The sequence below is a fragment of the Excalfactoria chinensis genome, chromosome 12 (assembly GCF_039878825.1).
Source record: "Excalfactoria chinensis isolate bCotChi1 chromosome 12, bCotChi1.hap2, whole genome shotgun sequence".
Taxonomy (NCBI): Eukaryota; Metazoa; Chordata; class Aves; order Galliformes; family Phasianidae; genus Excalfactoria; species Excalfactoria chinensis.
In genome coordinates this window covers 6979099-6996348 of record NC_092836.1, presented here as the reverse complement: position 1 = coordinate 6996348, position 17250 = coordinate 6979099, and the positions used below count along the sequence as shown (strand labels likewise).

The 17250-nt window shown below is 46.9% G+C and overlaps 1 protein-coding gene across 5 annotated transcripts in view; it reads right to left on the bottom strand.

Moving 5' to 3' along the window:
• The window catches only part of CADPS (calcium dependent secretion activator), a 171036-nt gene continuing 153786 nt past the window's right edge, over positions 1–17250 (bottom strand). For all 5 annotated transcript variants that reach the window (XM_072347840.1, XM_072347843.1, XM_072347841.1 and 2 more), the window contains 3 exons: positions 16466–16573; positions 2833–2937; positions 1–1333 (listed from right to left, as the gene is read on the bottom strand). In XM_072347840.1, the coding sequence (XP_072203941.1) occupies positions 1154–1333; positions 2833–2937; positions 16466–16573 (393 nt within the window). In that variant the 3' untranslated portion in view covers positions 1–1153. The remainder of the gene's footprint in view (positions 1334–2832; positions 2938–16465; positions 16574–17250) is intronic.

The window sequence follows — 17250 nt, the reverse complement described above, 5'->3', positions numbered from 1 at the left end:
TGAGAAAAGAAAACGCCTTTATTCCGAGAGGTGGGGGCTCTTACATCTCAGCTTAGGTTATTTCTTTTTTATTTCTTTTCTAAGGCAGACATAAAAAGACTCCATAATTTATTCTTAGGACATCTGAATAGTTATTTATTGAGAAGCCACAGTTCTCACACTTTTACAACTGTCGGCTTGTATAAGGCAAAAAAAGCAAGATGGATTATCACTATTTTACACAGAAAGAAAAGCTCTGGAAGGGGGGACTGATGGACATGCAGTTACTGCTCAAAATGCAATGTACATGACATATATAAAACCCATTGTTAAACAGAGGAGTTGTAAATTATGGTTACAACCTACTGAAATAAATATTCAATATATTGTTATAAACACATTTGTATAGTCTAAGGTTGTAATTAAAGTTGTCTTTGTACATAGACGGTTATTTGAGATTTAAACAAAAGTGTAACATTTAGAGGAGCAAATGTCAACATAAAGCAACTGCTTTGGACTTGTAATGTGGCATGATATATCCATAATGATAGGATTAATCTGGTGTGGCAATTAGAATGACTAATCCTTTGGGATGTAGCCTTCATGGAGTTAACTGCATATTGAAGGGAAGAGCCTGGGATATTAACAAGGATGCAGAATGATTCAAACGGCTGTCGGGGTTTGTTTGTTTTCTGGTTTTTAAATGAACAGAGAGAACAAAAAAAAAAACCATTCGTAATCGCCTCATTTTTCTTTTAAAAACAAAGCTGGTTTTTGAATTTATTTATTAATTTTAAGCAGTTGGCATCCACAGAAGAGAAACAAAGAAATGAAAGGACTCGATTCACTCATCTTCACAACAATTTACCATCAATGTATATACAGTACATTAATGAAGCATTGTTTAATTATAACAGGGACACACCTAGTATGTTTTCTATGTAGTTTTCCATTAACAGTATTAAACAATGGTGCTCCATATTGCTTATGAACATACAGATATGAAATCAGGAAACCAATGAATCGAAGAGAGGTGCTAACCTTATTACCACACAGCTAACATGGCATTTGTATTGGTAAACTTCTCATGGGCATTTAGAGCTGACAGAAGAATTCCTAATGTGGCTAACTGAGTTATGGACGAGGTACATGCACGGACGCCGGACCAGCTGCCCTAGTCGTCTTCTTCGTCCTCCTCATCGCTGTCCTTCATGGTGATCCCCTGCAGCCCTCCGCCCTCGCTGACCGACGCCGTGGCCTCCTCTACTGTCAGCCGGTTCCGAATGGTCTCGTAGGTTTTGCTGTTCAAGGTGGAGTCCAGCACGCCTTGCAATCGGAAATCCCGGTATGTTTTCTGAAGAGGAGAGAGGCATGAGGGGAGGAGGAGACAGCACAGAGCTCAGGCTGCCCTTGGCTCCCTGGCTTTGCCACAGAAGCGAGCCCATGTCCCTGTGTCCCCATGTCCCCATGTTTTGGGGCTCTGTTTAAGAGGCTGGGATGGAGGTTTCCATAAGGCACTTCTAAAAGCACGTGGAAGCAGTACAGTGCTACTCAAGAGCAACTGTCCTGGCTTCCCGATGCATTCAGCTGCCCATAATTATTATAAAGTTATTTTTCTTCATGCAGCACAACGCTTGCTACCCACAGCTGCAGATGTGATTACACGTTCCTGGATTGCTCTACATTAAATAATCTTGCCTACAATACTGAGTTTAAATAAGCTAAGTCCAGGATACCAGAGAAAGCTGTTTATGTACAAAGATAAGCACGTGGCACGCATTCCTCAAATCTCTCTTTCTTCCCCTTATCCCGAAGCTGGAGTTGCATTTCCACACTCAGCTGTACTTCCCTCATTACTGTGGTTAATTTCCTTGAATTTCTATTTATGTTTTAAAACTTCTTGACCCTGTGAGATAAAACTCTGGCCCCTGAGTGCCATTCATTATGCTCTGTGCTCTGCGTGGAAACTATTTACTTCTATACACTTTCAGAAAGTCCTTGGATGTGTTGTAGCTGCTTCTGAGAGTAATACTGGTATAAATAAAGCACAAGGAAGAAAGCCTTCCTCAGTTAGCTGACAAGGAGAAGTCATTTGCCTGTGCTGTTGTTTTCAGTTATGAAAAGCACACTAATACTGCTCAGTTTGAATTTATTCATGCCTTCAATGTGTTCACTGCGCACGAGACCATAAACATTATAAAATACTAGACAAAAAAAAGCATTAGACAGAACCTAAAATGATCAAAAATATATTTACCCCCTTCTGTGATCTTATTATTTCATGTAAACCACTGTGATTTCACACTGAAATAATTATCCTTAGCCCAAGACACACACGTACACACACACGTGCACTCCAAGAAAAAAAAAAACGCTACTTTCAGGGTATGTTATCTCACCTTTGGGATCTCTTAAGAGTTGATTATGTACACCCATTGTAAAAGAAACAGCTTCAATTAGCTATGAGAACAATCCTCATTTGCATTCTGGCGATAATCACAAGCCATAGGCGGGCTTGTGTGTTTCTAGGAAAACAGTGTTAAAAGAGGTTGGGTTGGGTTTAACCCATGAGAGCACCGGAGAGCAGCGGCGTCAGTGTGCTTTTTGTACAGGTAGGGCTGAACAGCACTGTTTTCCCTCTTCTCATGCAAGCGGTTACTTACTTCCACTCAAGTTTTGCATGCATGTGCATTTCAAGCTCCTGCTTATCCATCTGATAACATTTCTTCATTTTAAGCATCTTGAACGAAGGGCTGCATTTTCTACCTGCCATCGCTTCCTTGTCAGAACACACTGCACACACACGCGTCCCTTTCAGCAACAAGGCGCTCACGAAAGCACAGCAGGTGTTACCTTCACTATCCTAATGAGCGTTTTCAGCTGGTAGATGTGCAGCTGCAGGTCCATGCGGTCCGTCAGCCAGGTGCAGACAACGTTCATGGAGCTGGTGTACCATTGCTGCAAGAGAGACAGCACTTCTCCAGCACCCGCGCCCTGCAAGCGAGCACGCAGCGGGACCAACCTTCCCCACCGCCAGCCCGCTAATGGGATGTGACAGACTTCTGGGGGAGACAGGCACCCTCTTTTACACAGATTTTCCGTGCACGAGCTTTTAACTTGGAGTAACAACCACAGCAAATCTCACTTGCGGGGGCAGCGGCCACCAGCAACGCTGTGCGGTTTCTGTAATCCTATTTTGCCATTGACTTGACTTGGCAGCAGTGGTGGGAGTTTGGCCCGGTCCGGTTTTTAACCCGTTCCCTGCCCCAGTGAGCACAGCCCTGCCTTTAGGACCACACTCAGGTACTTACCGCTCGCACGTCGCCTTGAGCAGCCCTGGGGAGCTGCAGGGCAAGGGTATGATGGTGCAGGCATCTATGGGAGCAGCGAGGGAAATGCTTTGGTTCTGGCCCCACGGTTATGAAAGATGGCAAAGCAGCAAGCAAATGAGCTTGCTTCAAGCTGCTGAGCTTGCAGGGCCCCTCCAGGGGCTGAAATTTTGCCGCCTGCCTGTGAGAAAGGCTTGCAGCTGCGTGGCAGCAGCCTGCCAGCCCTGCAGTGCAGGATGCAGCTCAGTGCCCAACACAGCAGGGCTGGCACAGCCCTTGAGAGGCACAGAAGCAGGGCCAGGTGTGATGAGGACCACAGCACCTCTCCATGTGCTCATCACCACAGATGGTTCCCAAATGGGCTGCACTCAGGGACCATCACAGCTCCGTGTGCACAGCAGCAGTCCTCTTGTTTACTCTTAGACATGCATGGATCAAAACCCTGTACTGCAGCACTGTGGAAATTTATCGAGAACCAGCTAAAGAGGGAAAAAAAAGTGTAGATCAAATTATAAAAATCCCAGTCGAGCCCCATTCAAGTTAGTAGGCAGTGAAGCCTCTTCCTAACTAACCTGAAGCCTTGCATCAGTTTGACTCAGGCATTATTTCCTCCCATCACTGCACCTTTTCCTCACTGTCAGTGTCTGCATGCCACGTGCACGAGCTGACGCAAGGCTGAGCACAGCAAATAAAAGCTAGAAGAGCACAATGCAGCCAAAATGTGGGCTTGGGTTATCAAACCAGAAGACAGCACACCCAGTAGCTGCCATCCCCCACCAGGACCCGGCATGCTACATGGGGAAGAGATTTCCCTCTTTATGGTATTTCTTGAGTTGGACTCATTTATCCTTAATGGGTCCCTTCCAACTTGGGCTATTCTATGATTGATGGCATAGCACTTAGACTGTGCCTCATCAACCCAGAGTGTAGGAACTGGTGCCTTGTCTGTATGTGGAGCTGAATATATCATGATAGTGAAAAAAACCCTTCCTATTTGCAAAAACACTGTTCTAACAGTACTTCTATTTCTACAGCATCCCTTAATAAAATGGAGGAAATAAAGGGATGGAAGAGCCACCAAAGACATGCCAAGTGGTGATTTCCTGCTGGGCCAGCTTGGGGCTGAGACTTCTGTTGGCTCTTCATCTCCAGGATGGGGACCTGGCAAGCGCTGAGAGCACGAATGGAGCTAATTTGGAGAGGAAAGAAGGAGCTCTGTCGGCTGTGGCTGGCTGTCCCTAAGGCCCCGGTGCCAGATGGGGCCTCAGTTGTGACATGCAGCTCCGTGCAGCCCTGGGACGGGACAGAGGCAGGTCCTACCACATCTGTCCTGTGCCACACACACCTGCACAGATGGGGAACAGAACTGAATCCCACCCTGTGGGGACTCAGCCTCGCACACTGCTCAGCGGCATGAAAGGAGCTCTCCTCAGAGCTGAGTTACTCCAAAGATTTTCTGCCTTGCGAAAAAAAGACAAAGTGTAATTCATTGATCTTGATACACAAAACCGTCACGTCACTTCATAGAGCACGCACCAACTGCTGAATTTAAGCCCTGCATATTCATAAAAATAAGTTAGCCCATAAATTAAATGTTCCCTTTAGCCATCACTAGTGTTAATGCGCTACAAGACGCACAAGCCCTCTGATTCATGACTAACCCTCCAAAGAGGATAACATTTGCATATGATTATATTATTAGAAAAAACACAACAACAACAAAGCCAAATGCTCCAGAATGGGAACGAGATCATTTCAGACAAAAGAGTGCAACACTGGTGGGCTCTGATGTCCTCCTGGGACATGGGGCCCCTTGGGGCCTGTCCCTACGCATGAGGTGCAGAAGGCACAGCCCAAACGTGCCCTTCCCAGGAGGCTGCAATGCATTCTCAGGCACCAAATATAAACGTGTTTCTCAGAACTCATTGTGGCTCATAAAGAGTGATGCTCCCATGAGTCCACGGAGCCCAGCTTCAACCCACGGCTGCCCACCTTGTTACGGATGATATCTACCATCCCCATAGATAACCTGCACTCAGCCCAAGGGGCACAGGGTGAGGGATGACTCCTGGGTAACAGCAGAGGAAATGCAAACAAATGCCCTTAGGATGTCACCAGAGCCTGGTCACAGCAAGCAGATGTCCCGTTTGCACAGCCAGGAACGTAACCCTGCTTTGGGGTTGGCCCCTCCTGTTCACAGCAGCCCTTACAGCCAGGTGCATCGCGGCAGCTGGGACGCTCCAGGCCAACAGCAGAAGCAGTGCAGGGCTGTGAGCGCTGCCTGTGCATCCCAACCTGCCCCAGCCATCGGCTCGCTGGTTTTTTTTCTCCTTCTTTTTGGAATGCAAACGCATGATCAATAAGTTGCCGAAATAGCAAGCTTGTCTCTGAATATATAAATGGCAAAAATTGATATGAATAAATCTGCAAGTAGCACACTGAGTGTGGCACATTTCATCAAGGAAAAAAAAAAAACAAGAACCCCGTGCTGGGCTCCTGCTTTCCGGGAGGTGGTGTCATTACACATAGCCGGGAACATCTGCAAACCCCCGTTCTCTTTGGTGCGAGCTGAATGGAAGCATGACCTCCTGTTCCTTGCCATGAACCTTGAGTTCACACTCATATTTTACATGTTACAGGAAGCCGCAGCTCACCCCAGGGGTGCGGCAAACAGAATCTCGTAAGCCAGATGCAACACTGCTTCTTAAGGCACCTGAAGGAGCTGTATTCTTCATTCAAAAGCTTACATACTAGTAGCTTAAGGTCACTTCAGCTTTTGTAAAGAGCGGGACAAAACCAGGAATGCTTATAGGGCTGGGCTGTCAGCAGGGTAGCAGAGGGATTACAAGGAACCTGTGACTCTGCCTCTTTCTGCCTTTACTGGTAGTTTTTTTGTGTGTGAACAAGTGCCATACAACAGATTGAGGCTGGTATAAAGGCCTGGGACTGTGCAAGAGCACCCCGCTGAGCCTCAGCTGTGCTTGCAATTAGCAATAGGCATGAAATGATTATTGTTGTGGTGGCTGATGGCAATCTGAAGTGACAAGTTTTATGGGGGAAGTTGTAGTGGGGATGTTCAGCAAGTTTCTGCAAACCATTAATCGAAGACTGCGACACAGCGTAGTCAAAGCTATTTTATGTCATTGCAAAGGTCTCACAAGGATGCTGAAAGAATATTTTTCTGCTCCCAGTGCCTCGGAATGGAGTTTTTCTAGGTCAGGGATTCTTTACTGCCCTATTTAGTGTCAAAAATACCCATTTGCCTCAAATTAGCAGAAAGCTTGTAGTTAAGGGCTAGAGATTAGGCATACAAAATTACTCAGCAGGTGACTGCTGGGTGGATTTGGGGGTTGAGAAGTCTTTAAAACTGACTACGAGACATTATATACTTTCGACAAAAGAACATAGTAATCCTACCTGCTTGCTTTAACCACTGTTGTTTGTCTATTATTATGTGCTTTAATGCTCATAAGAGCAAAACTACTGGTGATACTACTCAATTACCATAGTAACTCTCCCCTATGACCTCTCATTTCAGTACTTGCTTTCCAACCAGAACCAATCCAAGCAGGGCAAATCTATTTAAAACTGTGACACACACGGCACAAGGAAACCCCGAACGCCGGCTGGCTCCTCTCTTTGTCTGAGACACCGGCTTGTTTTGCAATGCTGAAAGGCAGCTTTGAAATGAAGCCTTGAATTCAAGGTGTTCCAGGGGTACGGCAAGGGGAGGAGAGAGCAATGCTGGGTCTCATTTCCCCAAGGAAGATCAATTCTGCTCTCAAAGCAACTGGATCAGCCAGGAAAAAAAATATATATATAGATCAGAAATTCCCAACTCCTTCTCCTTGTGCCTTCTCCTTGTTTGCATCCATCCCATGGGCCAGCAGCTCGGCTGACTTACAGCTGACAGTCCCTGACAGCTGACCGACTGTGTGCACCCACAGCCCAGGCTGCTCAGTAGCAGCAGTGGAAGGACCACACATGTCCCTCTGGGCTTGTGTGACTACTGGGGCATTCCTCTCCATCCTTCTTCATTGGCTTTTTGGCTGTTGGTCCCACTCAGTCACTGCAATGCTAAAAACTTGGTGATGACAGCAAGCAAGAAGTGCAGAGACTCGCAGCCAACAGAGTTTCCTACTCTTTTCTTTATAAAAGGAAAGTTTCTGGGAAGCTGTAACACACACTGCAGCGAAGACAACCTGGGTTTGAGAACCTGTTCCAAAACCTGCTGTGATGCTGCCAGGATGGAGCGGTGGCTGGTCCAACACTCTGCCCTGTCCCAGCTCTGCACTAACAGGGTTGGAGAGCTGGTGCCACCAGCACGGCCCCACGCACATAGCCGTCATCCTCCCATATTGGCTTAAGGATGGCACAGATAGAACACAGACCTGCCCACACAGCAGTCTCCGATACGTTTGTTCATAAACTTCTCTGTCCCATCCCTGGAGGTGCCCAAGGCCATGGATGGGGCCTTGGGCAGCCTAAGCTGGTGAGGGACAGCCAGCCCATGGCACAGGGTTGGAGCTGGGTGGGCTTTAAGGTCCCTTCCAACCCAGGCCATTCCATGATTCTGTGATTCTCTTCCCTCTACTCAACAAAAATCATTCTCTGTGCATCGTTGCATGCTGTTGGCATGGGGACCCCTGAACCCACTCCTCCAGGTCAACATTTTGGCCACAGACCCTCCTCCAGGCACACAGAATCAAACCCACCCTGCCTCAGAGCATCCTGGCTTTGAGGCCACAGGCAGCACCGGGAACAAAGAGGTGGCAGTGCTGCCACGCAGTTCCACCATGTCATGCAAGACGAAGGCTTGGGGACCCTGCAGGATGCTGTGGGTGCACCCAGAACCCCGGAGCAGAGCTGTTGGCTTGGCACGGCCGTGGGGCCACAAGCACACAGCCAACAGAAACCACGCAATGAGTTAATATCGCAGGCATTGATCAGCTAGTCTTACAATTAATGCTTCCAATAAAAAAAAAAAAAAAAAGAAAGAAAGAAAAAAAAAAGCTCCCCCTTTTTTATTCAACAGAATAAGAAATTAAACACTTGTGGGCTCATTCTAAAGAATGAATGAAATTGAATAAGCTACCTAGCACTTGAGATTCCCAGCGAGTGCTTGAATAGAGCAAACCTCCTGAGTTGAATGGATTGCCTTTTGGGACCAATTTGTCTCTTTTCACTCTTTATTCCTCCTTTTTTGCTGACAGATGTACAAAGGCGGAACTGCGCTGTGCAGCTTAGCTACATGCACCCACAGCAGCTGTCACTTTTGTCGAGCAAGTTAATCAAGCAAATGCCACCATATCCCACTTTCTATAAGGAACAACATGTTATAGACAGTAGTCTTGGGAGACGGGGAGGGAGAGAGACTTTATTTTAACTTTGAGGAGCTGGGATTTTTTTTTCCCCCTCTGTGTTAAAAAAGGGAAGAAGGGGGGAAAAAAAAAAAGCAGCCAAAGCCGGCAGCACAAGCTGACACTTTTGTTTCCCTGCAGAACAAATATTTAATATGATTTTAGCTCTAATTTGTAGCGCAAGGAGGGCTGTCCGCTTTTAATTAAATTTAAGGGACCGATGGGACGCGGTTAGAAAAGGAATGGAAGCTTTTTGTTTGCGTTAGCGCTTGTTGATAATCATATATTGATTGTCAATCGTTAAGCCAAAAAGATTAGTGTAGTAAATACTATTATCTGAATGCCACAAGTGAAGTGCTCGCTTCCCTTCCCCGCTACTCCCTTTGTGAGGCAGTTTGAATCACTGGTTGTTATTTATACATTTTCTTTGATAAAACCAACTTGTGTGGCTGATTTTTTTAAGCCCTGCCTCATTAAGTGCATAATGGCATTTACGTGTGGGGCTCGCCGCTTTTTAGCCTTTCAGGCTTAAGCTGATATTCCTCTCTCACAACCGTGTTTCAAAACTTCTGATGTTCACCAACAATTGGATACGCACCAATATTGTATAGATCAGATGCTCTCTCGCTATTGCCAAAGACCATGAAACAACACAACGGGATCTGCAAAGAGGAACCCGAGAGCTCCCTTCCTGCTGCTCAACCAGGCAGATCCTTGGGTTGCTCTTCCATCACACGGGATTCCTTATGTGCACACACTATTTAGGTATGTGAAACCACATCGAAGGGTACATATTTCATATAGCTCTACAGAACACAAATGCAAAGCGCTGAGGGGGTCTCTGGGCAGCCCGCTTTTTGGCATCAGAAAGGTAAATTTCCCTCAAATTAATCTGCCTTTCAGGAGATAAATCTACATTTTGGTAACAGGCGGAGTTGTGCAAATTGAACTACTCTGCACAGGTGAGACTTTGGGATGTGAGAATCCCCTGGGCCCCATCCGCTGTTCTCACAGTGCTCAGTGGTATTGGGGCAGTCGGTACCATGGGAGCAGCGCACCTCCCGACGCTCAGCCAAAGCTCTATTAATCTCCATATTCAATCCACAGAGCTCAAGTAATAAAGTGCCAACCAGTTGATATAAATCCCCAGAAACCTCAAACCCCCTTTTTTTTTTTTTTTTTTTTTTTTTTTTTTTTTTTTTTTTTTTTTTTTTTTTTTTTTTTTCCCTTTTAAAAATAGCATTTCTTCTCTAAAAACCTCACACCTGTGCCTGGGGCCCTCTATCACAAACACACTAAATAAGCAGCCATACACCTCTTCCAACCCTACAGACCCCCCTCTGCCCCAACACCCCATCACTGCTGTGGGTGCACGGATGCAGTTCCCATTGCCTTTCCCTCTATGCCCTATCCTTTAACAGGGAGATTTCATTCACACTGACGACGCAGCTATACGAGAGAGTTATTATTTGATTAATTAGTATTATTTAATAATGTCACAGTCCCAGCGTTGCATAATAGGGTTAAGCTGCTAGCCAGAGCAACCCATCATCTGTCTAGGATGCAAATGGCATCACCGAATTTCATTATTATTATTTTTTTTCCTTTCTTCCCAAAAATAAACCACGCACACACACATACACAGAGAAAGAAACACACTTTGCATGGTGTAAGAGCTCTGCCTTCAAACAGGGAGACATTCAGAATGAAAGCAGAGCCGAGCGCCCTGACTGGCACTGCCCATGGGGTGACCATGGATGGGCTCTGGATCAGCCCCATGGTGGTTTCTGAAGATGGGGCAGCTTTAGGGTGGGTGCTCAACACACAGCTCCTAAATGAACGAGCTCCTGCACGGAAGCAGCTAAAGCAACACACAACCACTCCTGTACCGATCGCCTGTTCTCAAACACTTTTTTTTTTAACCTCTAAAATATTCCCCGCTTATTTCCATTTTTTTTTTTTCTTTTCCTTTTCAAAAAAGAAATGAAGTTGACATGCTAAAATCTGAGCTCCTATATAAGGAAGCTGGGTATAACGCCATATCCACACAGTGCACTGCTTTTTTCCTGTCCCGATCGCAGCGCCTCAATGATGCAATGTAATCCTGATGCAAGGCTGATCGATGAGGTGCAGCCCAGTAATGCATGCTAAGGAATGTTTTAATTACACTTGTTATTAGATTGAATTGGAAACCATCCCAAAATGGGATGTGGGTAAATGAAACTGAGTTCACCGCAGCCTACACACTCTCCCTGGCAGCTCTGGGCTCCTTGCCTTTTGTGCACCTCTTGCCCTATTCCTGTTAGTGCCACTCACTGCTATGGGGGAGCACACAACCCCACACCCCAAAACAAACTCTGCCCTCAAAGTGCCGCACGGATCAGGGCAGCACTGACCTTGGAGCAACAGAGCAATCAGGCTGCCTGCTTAGAATGATTAATGGAAAATCTCCTCTGGAAAAGAAATCAAATTAACTGTCTTCAACCAAATGTCTACTGGAACATGAAAAGCTGTTCTGATAAAGACATTTAGGAGGAAAAAAACCCTTATGAGCATGTAAAACCCAGTGACAGATCTAGGACTTATTTTATTAAGAGTCTCCCTAAAATAAATTAAACAGAGCCTACTTAAATGAACACTCCATGGGAGGACGAGGGCTGTCGGTGCAAGCAGATGCAAGGCCACTCTCTGCACGTGCCCATAGAGCTCAGGGGTGGGAATGGGATGGGACAGGAATCAGCTCCTCTCATCCAGGTGCATGGGATGGAAAGGGCTCCTGAAGGAAAGGGCCCATCCATTATCCATCCACATGGCTTTCTCTCCCAGTGGTGCAGGTATGGGTCCAAGGCAATGTCCCAGGCTCTGCAGATCCACAGGGGACAAAAAGCATGCCTGGGGGTAGAGCTGCCCGATCGCCTTCATGGTACAACTCATTCTTGGGGGAAAAAAAAGGCAAAAAGCAATGCAGAAGAAACGGCTCAGTGGAGGCCATATCAGGACAGGAGTGGGAGAGAGTCTGTGCCCTAATGAGCAGTCTTGCTGTGTGGGAGGGAGCGGGATGCTGTCTGTCCCGGGGAACACACTGCGTGCAGCTGCAGGCAGAGATGGGATGAGAGCTGAGCCCTGCATCCGTTCTTCCCTGATCCCACAACCCGAACTCCTATGAGTAATTTAATGCACCGCGAGTAGCGGCACTGACTCACGGCCTGACTGCTGGGTGAGAGATGGGGAGGGGAAGGGGGGTGAGGAGGGCTCTGTTCTGGCATTTGGTTGCACTGCGTAAGGCTGACTAGGAAGAAATGCCACGGTCCTGCAAGCGCTGCTCGAAGGAGCTGCCAGCATCCAAGAGGGAACTGCGCATCCGAGCAGGAACCGTGCTGAAGTCCAGAGCTCTGATTTTAGGAAGACTCGCACAGTTCCCTGCATCCTTCCTGTTCACCACCCCTGACACTCAGCAGCCAGCTCCCAGCAGACAGTCCTGAGTGGCAGCATCAGCCCGGTGCTAATACTGCTCTCTTGGCTGGGAAAGCAAGTGTTCTTCCCCAGGAGATGTGACACCAGGACAGCACTGCTGCCTGTGGAACAACAGAGCAGAGCAAAGCTCTGCTCCTGCCTAAGCCCTGGGGACGGACCCCGGCTTGAGCCTGAGGCTGCTCCCCTGCTGGCCCTGCCTGGTCCCTCCTTTGTTGCTGCAGAGGACTTTGGTGACTGTCCCTTCTACACTGTGCTGAGCAGAGGCCTGAGTGAGGCCCAGACCCTGCTGATGCAGGGGGAGGCTCACACTCATGTTTCATGGGAAATGCTCTGTCTGGTGCCACAGACCTTCCAGCAAGCAGAACATGGTGACAGTGAAGTGGTAGAAGTGCCTCTGCACAGGGCAGCGCTGCCGCCTCCTGCATAGTATCACTACGTGATTAAGTGCTTACCAGACTTTTTGGTAAAGGCAACCTTCCTGATCTGATAACTGCCAAGGACAAGCCAAATATGCGGGGTCAATCCATGCACACTTAATCCCCAGAAGGCAGATTAAGTGTATAATTGACCCATATAATCCACGTATCATCTCCAGTGAAATGTTTTCCATGTCCGGTTTAGGCAGACGTGGGACCCATAAGAAAGCTATCAGAGGCACAGAATTACCATGGCAGTGGATTTCATCAAAGTCAGAGATGGCTTTTTAATCACTGATCTCAGGGACTGCTAGATTTAAGCAGATGAAGCGGCGCTAAGCATATCTGCCTTAATCCTTATCTTCTACTCAGGCTGGTGTCTTCAAGAAGTACAAGGAGGGAAAAAAAAATAAATTAATTTTTTTTTTTAGGTCCTTGCAATCTTAGAGGAGCTTCTCTGGGTGTTTTGATCTCTCATATCAAAAGCATGTTTTTGTTGGTGGGGTTTGTTGTTTTTTTTTTTTTTTTCAGTAAGATATTGCATTAATCATCAGAGAGAAAAATGCCATCTGCGCTATTCAGAGACTGCGGCGGGATGCTGGAAGTGGAGGATGGCGGGCGGCTCGCCGGCGCTCGGAGCCTTTTGTCTATGTGATGCTCACCCGCGGCCGGGCAGGGAGTGCTCCTGCTCTGTGTCACAGCTGTGTGTACCAACTGATGAGGTTGGCACCCACACTGTCTACTTTTCAGCCATTCACCCTCTGCGTCACTTATGCTCTGGCGGGTTGAAATCTGTGTTGTGTTGCACCTAAGGGTGCACAGACATGCACGTGTATAAGCAACTTCCACTGCAACACAGCCCTTGCAAGCACAGCTCCTGCTGCCTTCAGAGAAAACCATGGGTGCATGAACTCCAATCCTCTGGAACATGAGTGCCCAGAGCCAAAGGGGAGCTGAATTCTGTGATTAGTCAAAGAATACAAGTCACCCTTAATGCCCCCATTCTGCAGCTCCATCCCCATCTCTCTGGGAAAAGGGATGCGGTTTTGGACTCTCCATCAGCACCAAACAGAGTTTGAGATCCCTCTGTGCTGCTACAAAGCATCACAGCAGCTCAGTCCCAAAGCACACAGAACCTCATGGAAGGGCTGCATGCCACAGTTCTATTCTTAAACTCCTCAGCTACCAGTGCTCTGTACCAACGGGGCCTTATTACTGTGTTTTAGCTTTAAATGTTATCAAATTAGTGAGCCAGGCCAAGTAAATAAGTCATGTTACTCTGCAGTAAACAGCACTGCCAAAAAGCTAGTTAGGTTTTGATTACCAGCAGAACTCCACAATCAATCTGTTCGTTCAATGATCCCAAGAATACAGATTTTTAAAATTAAGACGATGACTCTATTTTGGGGGAAAAAAAAAAACAACACACCACCCAACCCTGACTAATTTGCAGAACGAAGAGGATTAATGCACAGACCACACAGAAATATTGCAATAATCTCCCACAAACAGCAATATCCCCTGAACAGTACAGTCCCATACTGCAGTACAGAAGGAGTGGGGAAGGGAGAGCTGGCTTTGGAGCTAAGAAACAGTATAAAATGCCCAAAGCCATGAATGAACACAGCTTGTGGTGGGAGATGGCACTCTGCAGCCTCTGCTAAGGGGAGAAAACAAAGAGGGAAATGAATGGAAACGCTGGGCAGGGCTGCAAGGAGATGGGGCAATTGGGAACAACACAGGGCTGCAAACCCCACTGAGCGTGCAGGAGTCAACCTCACACCATGCAATGCTGCTCTTCCACTGCTCAAAATAAGTCTTTTTTTTTTAATGGCACAGAAAAGCAACCGAGCCCCATACTGCAGTCAGAGGGGTTTACCTGCCACTGGCACCTCACTGTTGCCTGGTGGCACTGGTTGGAGTGAGCACTGAGCTCACTGAGGAGACAGCCTCCGAAGTGCTAATAATCTCACTGCCCAGAGGAACCCCCACACCAAGCATTGCTCCACAGCTGCACCGGAGGGAGTGAGAACAAAACCAGGCCCAAGTCCAATTCAGCACCACAAAGACCATTCGTGGCTATCCCTCTATCTCAAGAAAAAAGACAGTTCACACCTACCACTGCTTTGAGAAACAGGACCAGCAGAGCCTGAGGACCCTTTGTTTCTACTGGGCTCCTCCATGCCAACCTCAGCCCCAAGCACATCGCGTGGGTGTCCCACCTTGAGGTTACCACCCTCCAAAGGGAGCAGGGAGACTCGTGGGAAGAAGAGGAGGAAGGAAAGATTCTGCATTTCTTGCTTTCCACCAAGGTAGCTGCTCTTTTTTGTTGTTGTCACTGTTAATTTGTTTAAAACACGGCTTGGTAAAACTAAGTACGAACGGATCAAACTGAAATCAATATTTGTGCTAATTACAGCTTTTGGAAAATTGGAAATAATGGCCCAAAGGGTATAAACACACCAACTGTGAATCATAGGGAAACGATGAGGGAAAAGGCAGTGTGGGCATTGAAAAGAACAGTCCAGATGAGCTCTGGAAATCTAACTGCTCGCGGAATGCATTTCCCCACAAGCAAGCAGTGCACTCGCAAGGCCTGCTGCAGATGGAAGCGACAGGCTTTTGTTTTTGTGACTTGTTTTTTATCCTCCCCGTGCCTGCTCGATGGGCTGTGCTCTGCGCGGGGCCGGCAGCAGCGGCGTGCTCCGTGCATGAATGAGGCGTTCTCAGTGGATATGGGTCATGCTAGTAGATGTACACAGTAAGATTATTTGACTCTAATTCATGCCACTTGATATAATGTGATAAAACATTTGACATGAGAGATAAGTTCCATTTTAATCCGGGAGGGCACAGGGGAAAGAAAGAGGGGGAATTAAGAAGGAGGAAGAGGTTTCCAAGGGAAAGAAAATGCGCAGAAAGAGAGAAATCGAGTAAAGGAGGAGGTTGGCTGGAAGGAAAGCAGCTTTCCCTACACACTGAGGAAGCAAACGAGCGAGTAGAGAAAGCAAGTCAGATTGTTACAGTGCCAGAGCTGGGAGCTGGAGATGGCACTGCTGAGAGAGGGGAGGGAGGAGAGGGGAACAGAAGCTGCTTCAAACAGAAATCGCTGTATGGACAAATACCCTAGAGGAGACTGAGACACTAATGCTACAGGCTGGCCATTAGCAGAAAACCTTTGCTATAGAACAGCTACGAGGACAGAAAGGCTGTAACACAACAGTAGCAGCAGAAACATACATTGGTTAACATGCATCCAAACCCAAAACAAATGGGCACCACAGGTCACTGTTCTCTCGCAGGCCAATGCATTTATCCAGTGCAATAAGAGAAAATCCCAAACATCTGGGTCAGCCTCCTGCTATGCTGCTGAGACCACAGAAACTATGTCTGAACCTGATCTCTGTGTCAGGCACCATATCATGGAGCTCCGCAATGTCCACTCCAAACCAGCAGTGTGCTGGTTACCCTTATAAATGAAAATCTGGTACACACGATTTGCTGCCAGTTTTGGAGAGCTCATCAGTGACAGACACCATGAGTTGTGCACAGGAGATATAGATGGTCCTCAGCAAACGAGCTCCAATTTTCACACTGAGAACAATGACCGAAATGTGCCATTACAGAGAGATTTTCCACAAGCTTAAATATAGTCAGGGCTCTCTTAGAAATGCTGTTCCCTTGATATCCAGGCACAGACAGACCAAGACACAGTACATTAGAGTAGAGATTTAAAGCAGGCAGAGAGCAGATACGAGCCTTAGTCAGAAAGAAAGGAAGGATTTATTTATTTTTTAAAGCTATAACCAATAAATTTTCTCAAAATGTGACTTATCCTCCTGTCTTATTTTGTCACATTTTGGGTCTCTCCTGCTTGGTGTCCAAGGAGGAGAAGGCATTTACTTACATCAAATAACCTTTCTATATACATCTCCTCATTGACCTTATCACGCAGGACATCCTGAGAGTGGCGGACAAATGTCACATAGGCATCAGCAACATCCATCCCCGGCTTCTGCATGGGGAGAGAAGAGAGAGAGAGAAAGCCATGAATACATCACAGGAGCAGCTCCTCCACATACCCTCAGCACTGCCTCTCTTCCTCTGTCTCTCTCCTGCCTTCCTCGTGCAATTCACCCCTTCCTTACCTGCTGTGATGGGGATGGGGACAGCGTGCCCATGCCAGCACAGAGCCATGCAATGACACCAGACAGGGATAAGAGCATTTCCCTAAGGAAAACGGGAACTGAGGCCAGTGGTGGGGAAAATCCTTTAAAAAACAGTAATCCTGAGTTCACATTGCTTGATAGATTGAAATCCAACTTACCTCAAAGGAAAGCCATTAAAATGCTGTAACACGACTCATTACAAGAGCTGCCACAAAATCTTAAATTTCCATGGCACACTGTAAGTTTGTTAATAAGTAGTGTCATTAGTTGCCATTACTGTGATTTACCTCAGATCACAGAGTATCATTTCTCTGCAAGATACGATTGTCAGCCGCTGCAAATTGAAGTTAGTTAACACATCTGTGTAATTTCCAGGGTGAAAATGAGGACAGTTTGGAAAGCAGTAGGAAGGGAGTTTTTCAATACAAAGCAAACAATTATCAAGCGAAGGGCCAGCGCTGGGCCCTTGGGAAGCTGGTAACATTTCTTAACACCTACTGAAACAATGACAAGGTATTAATTT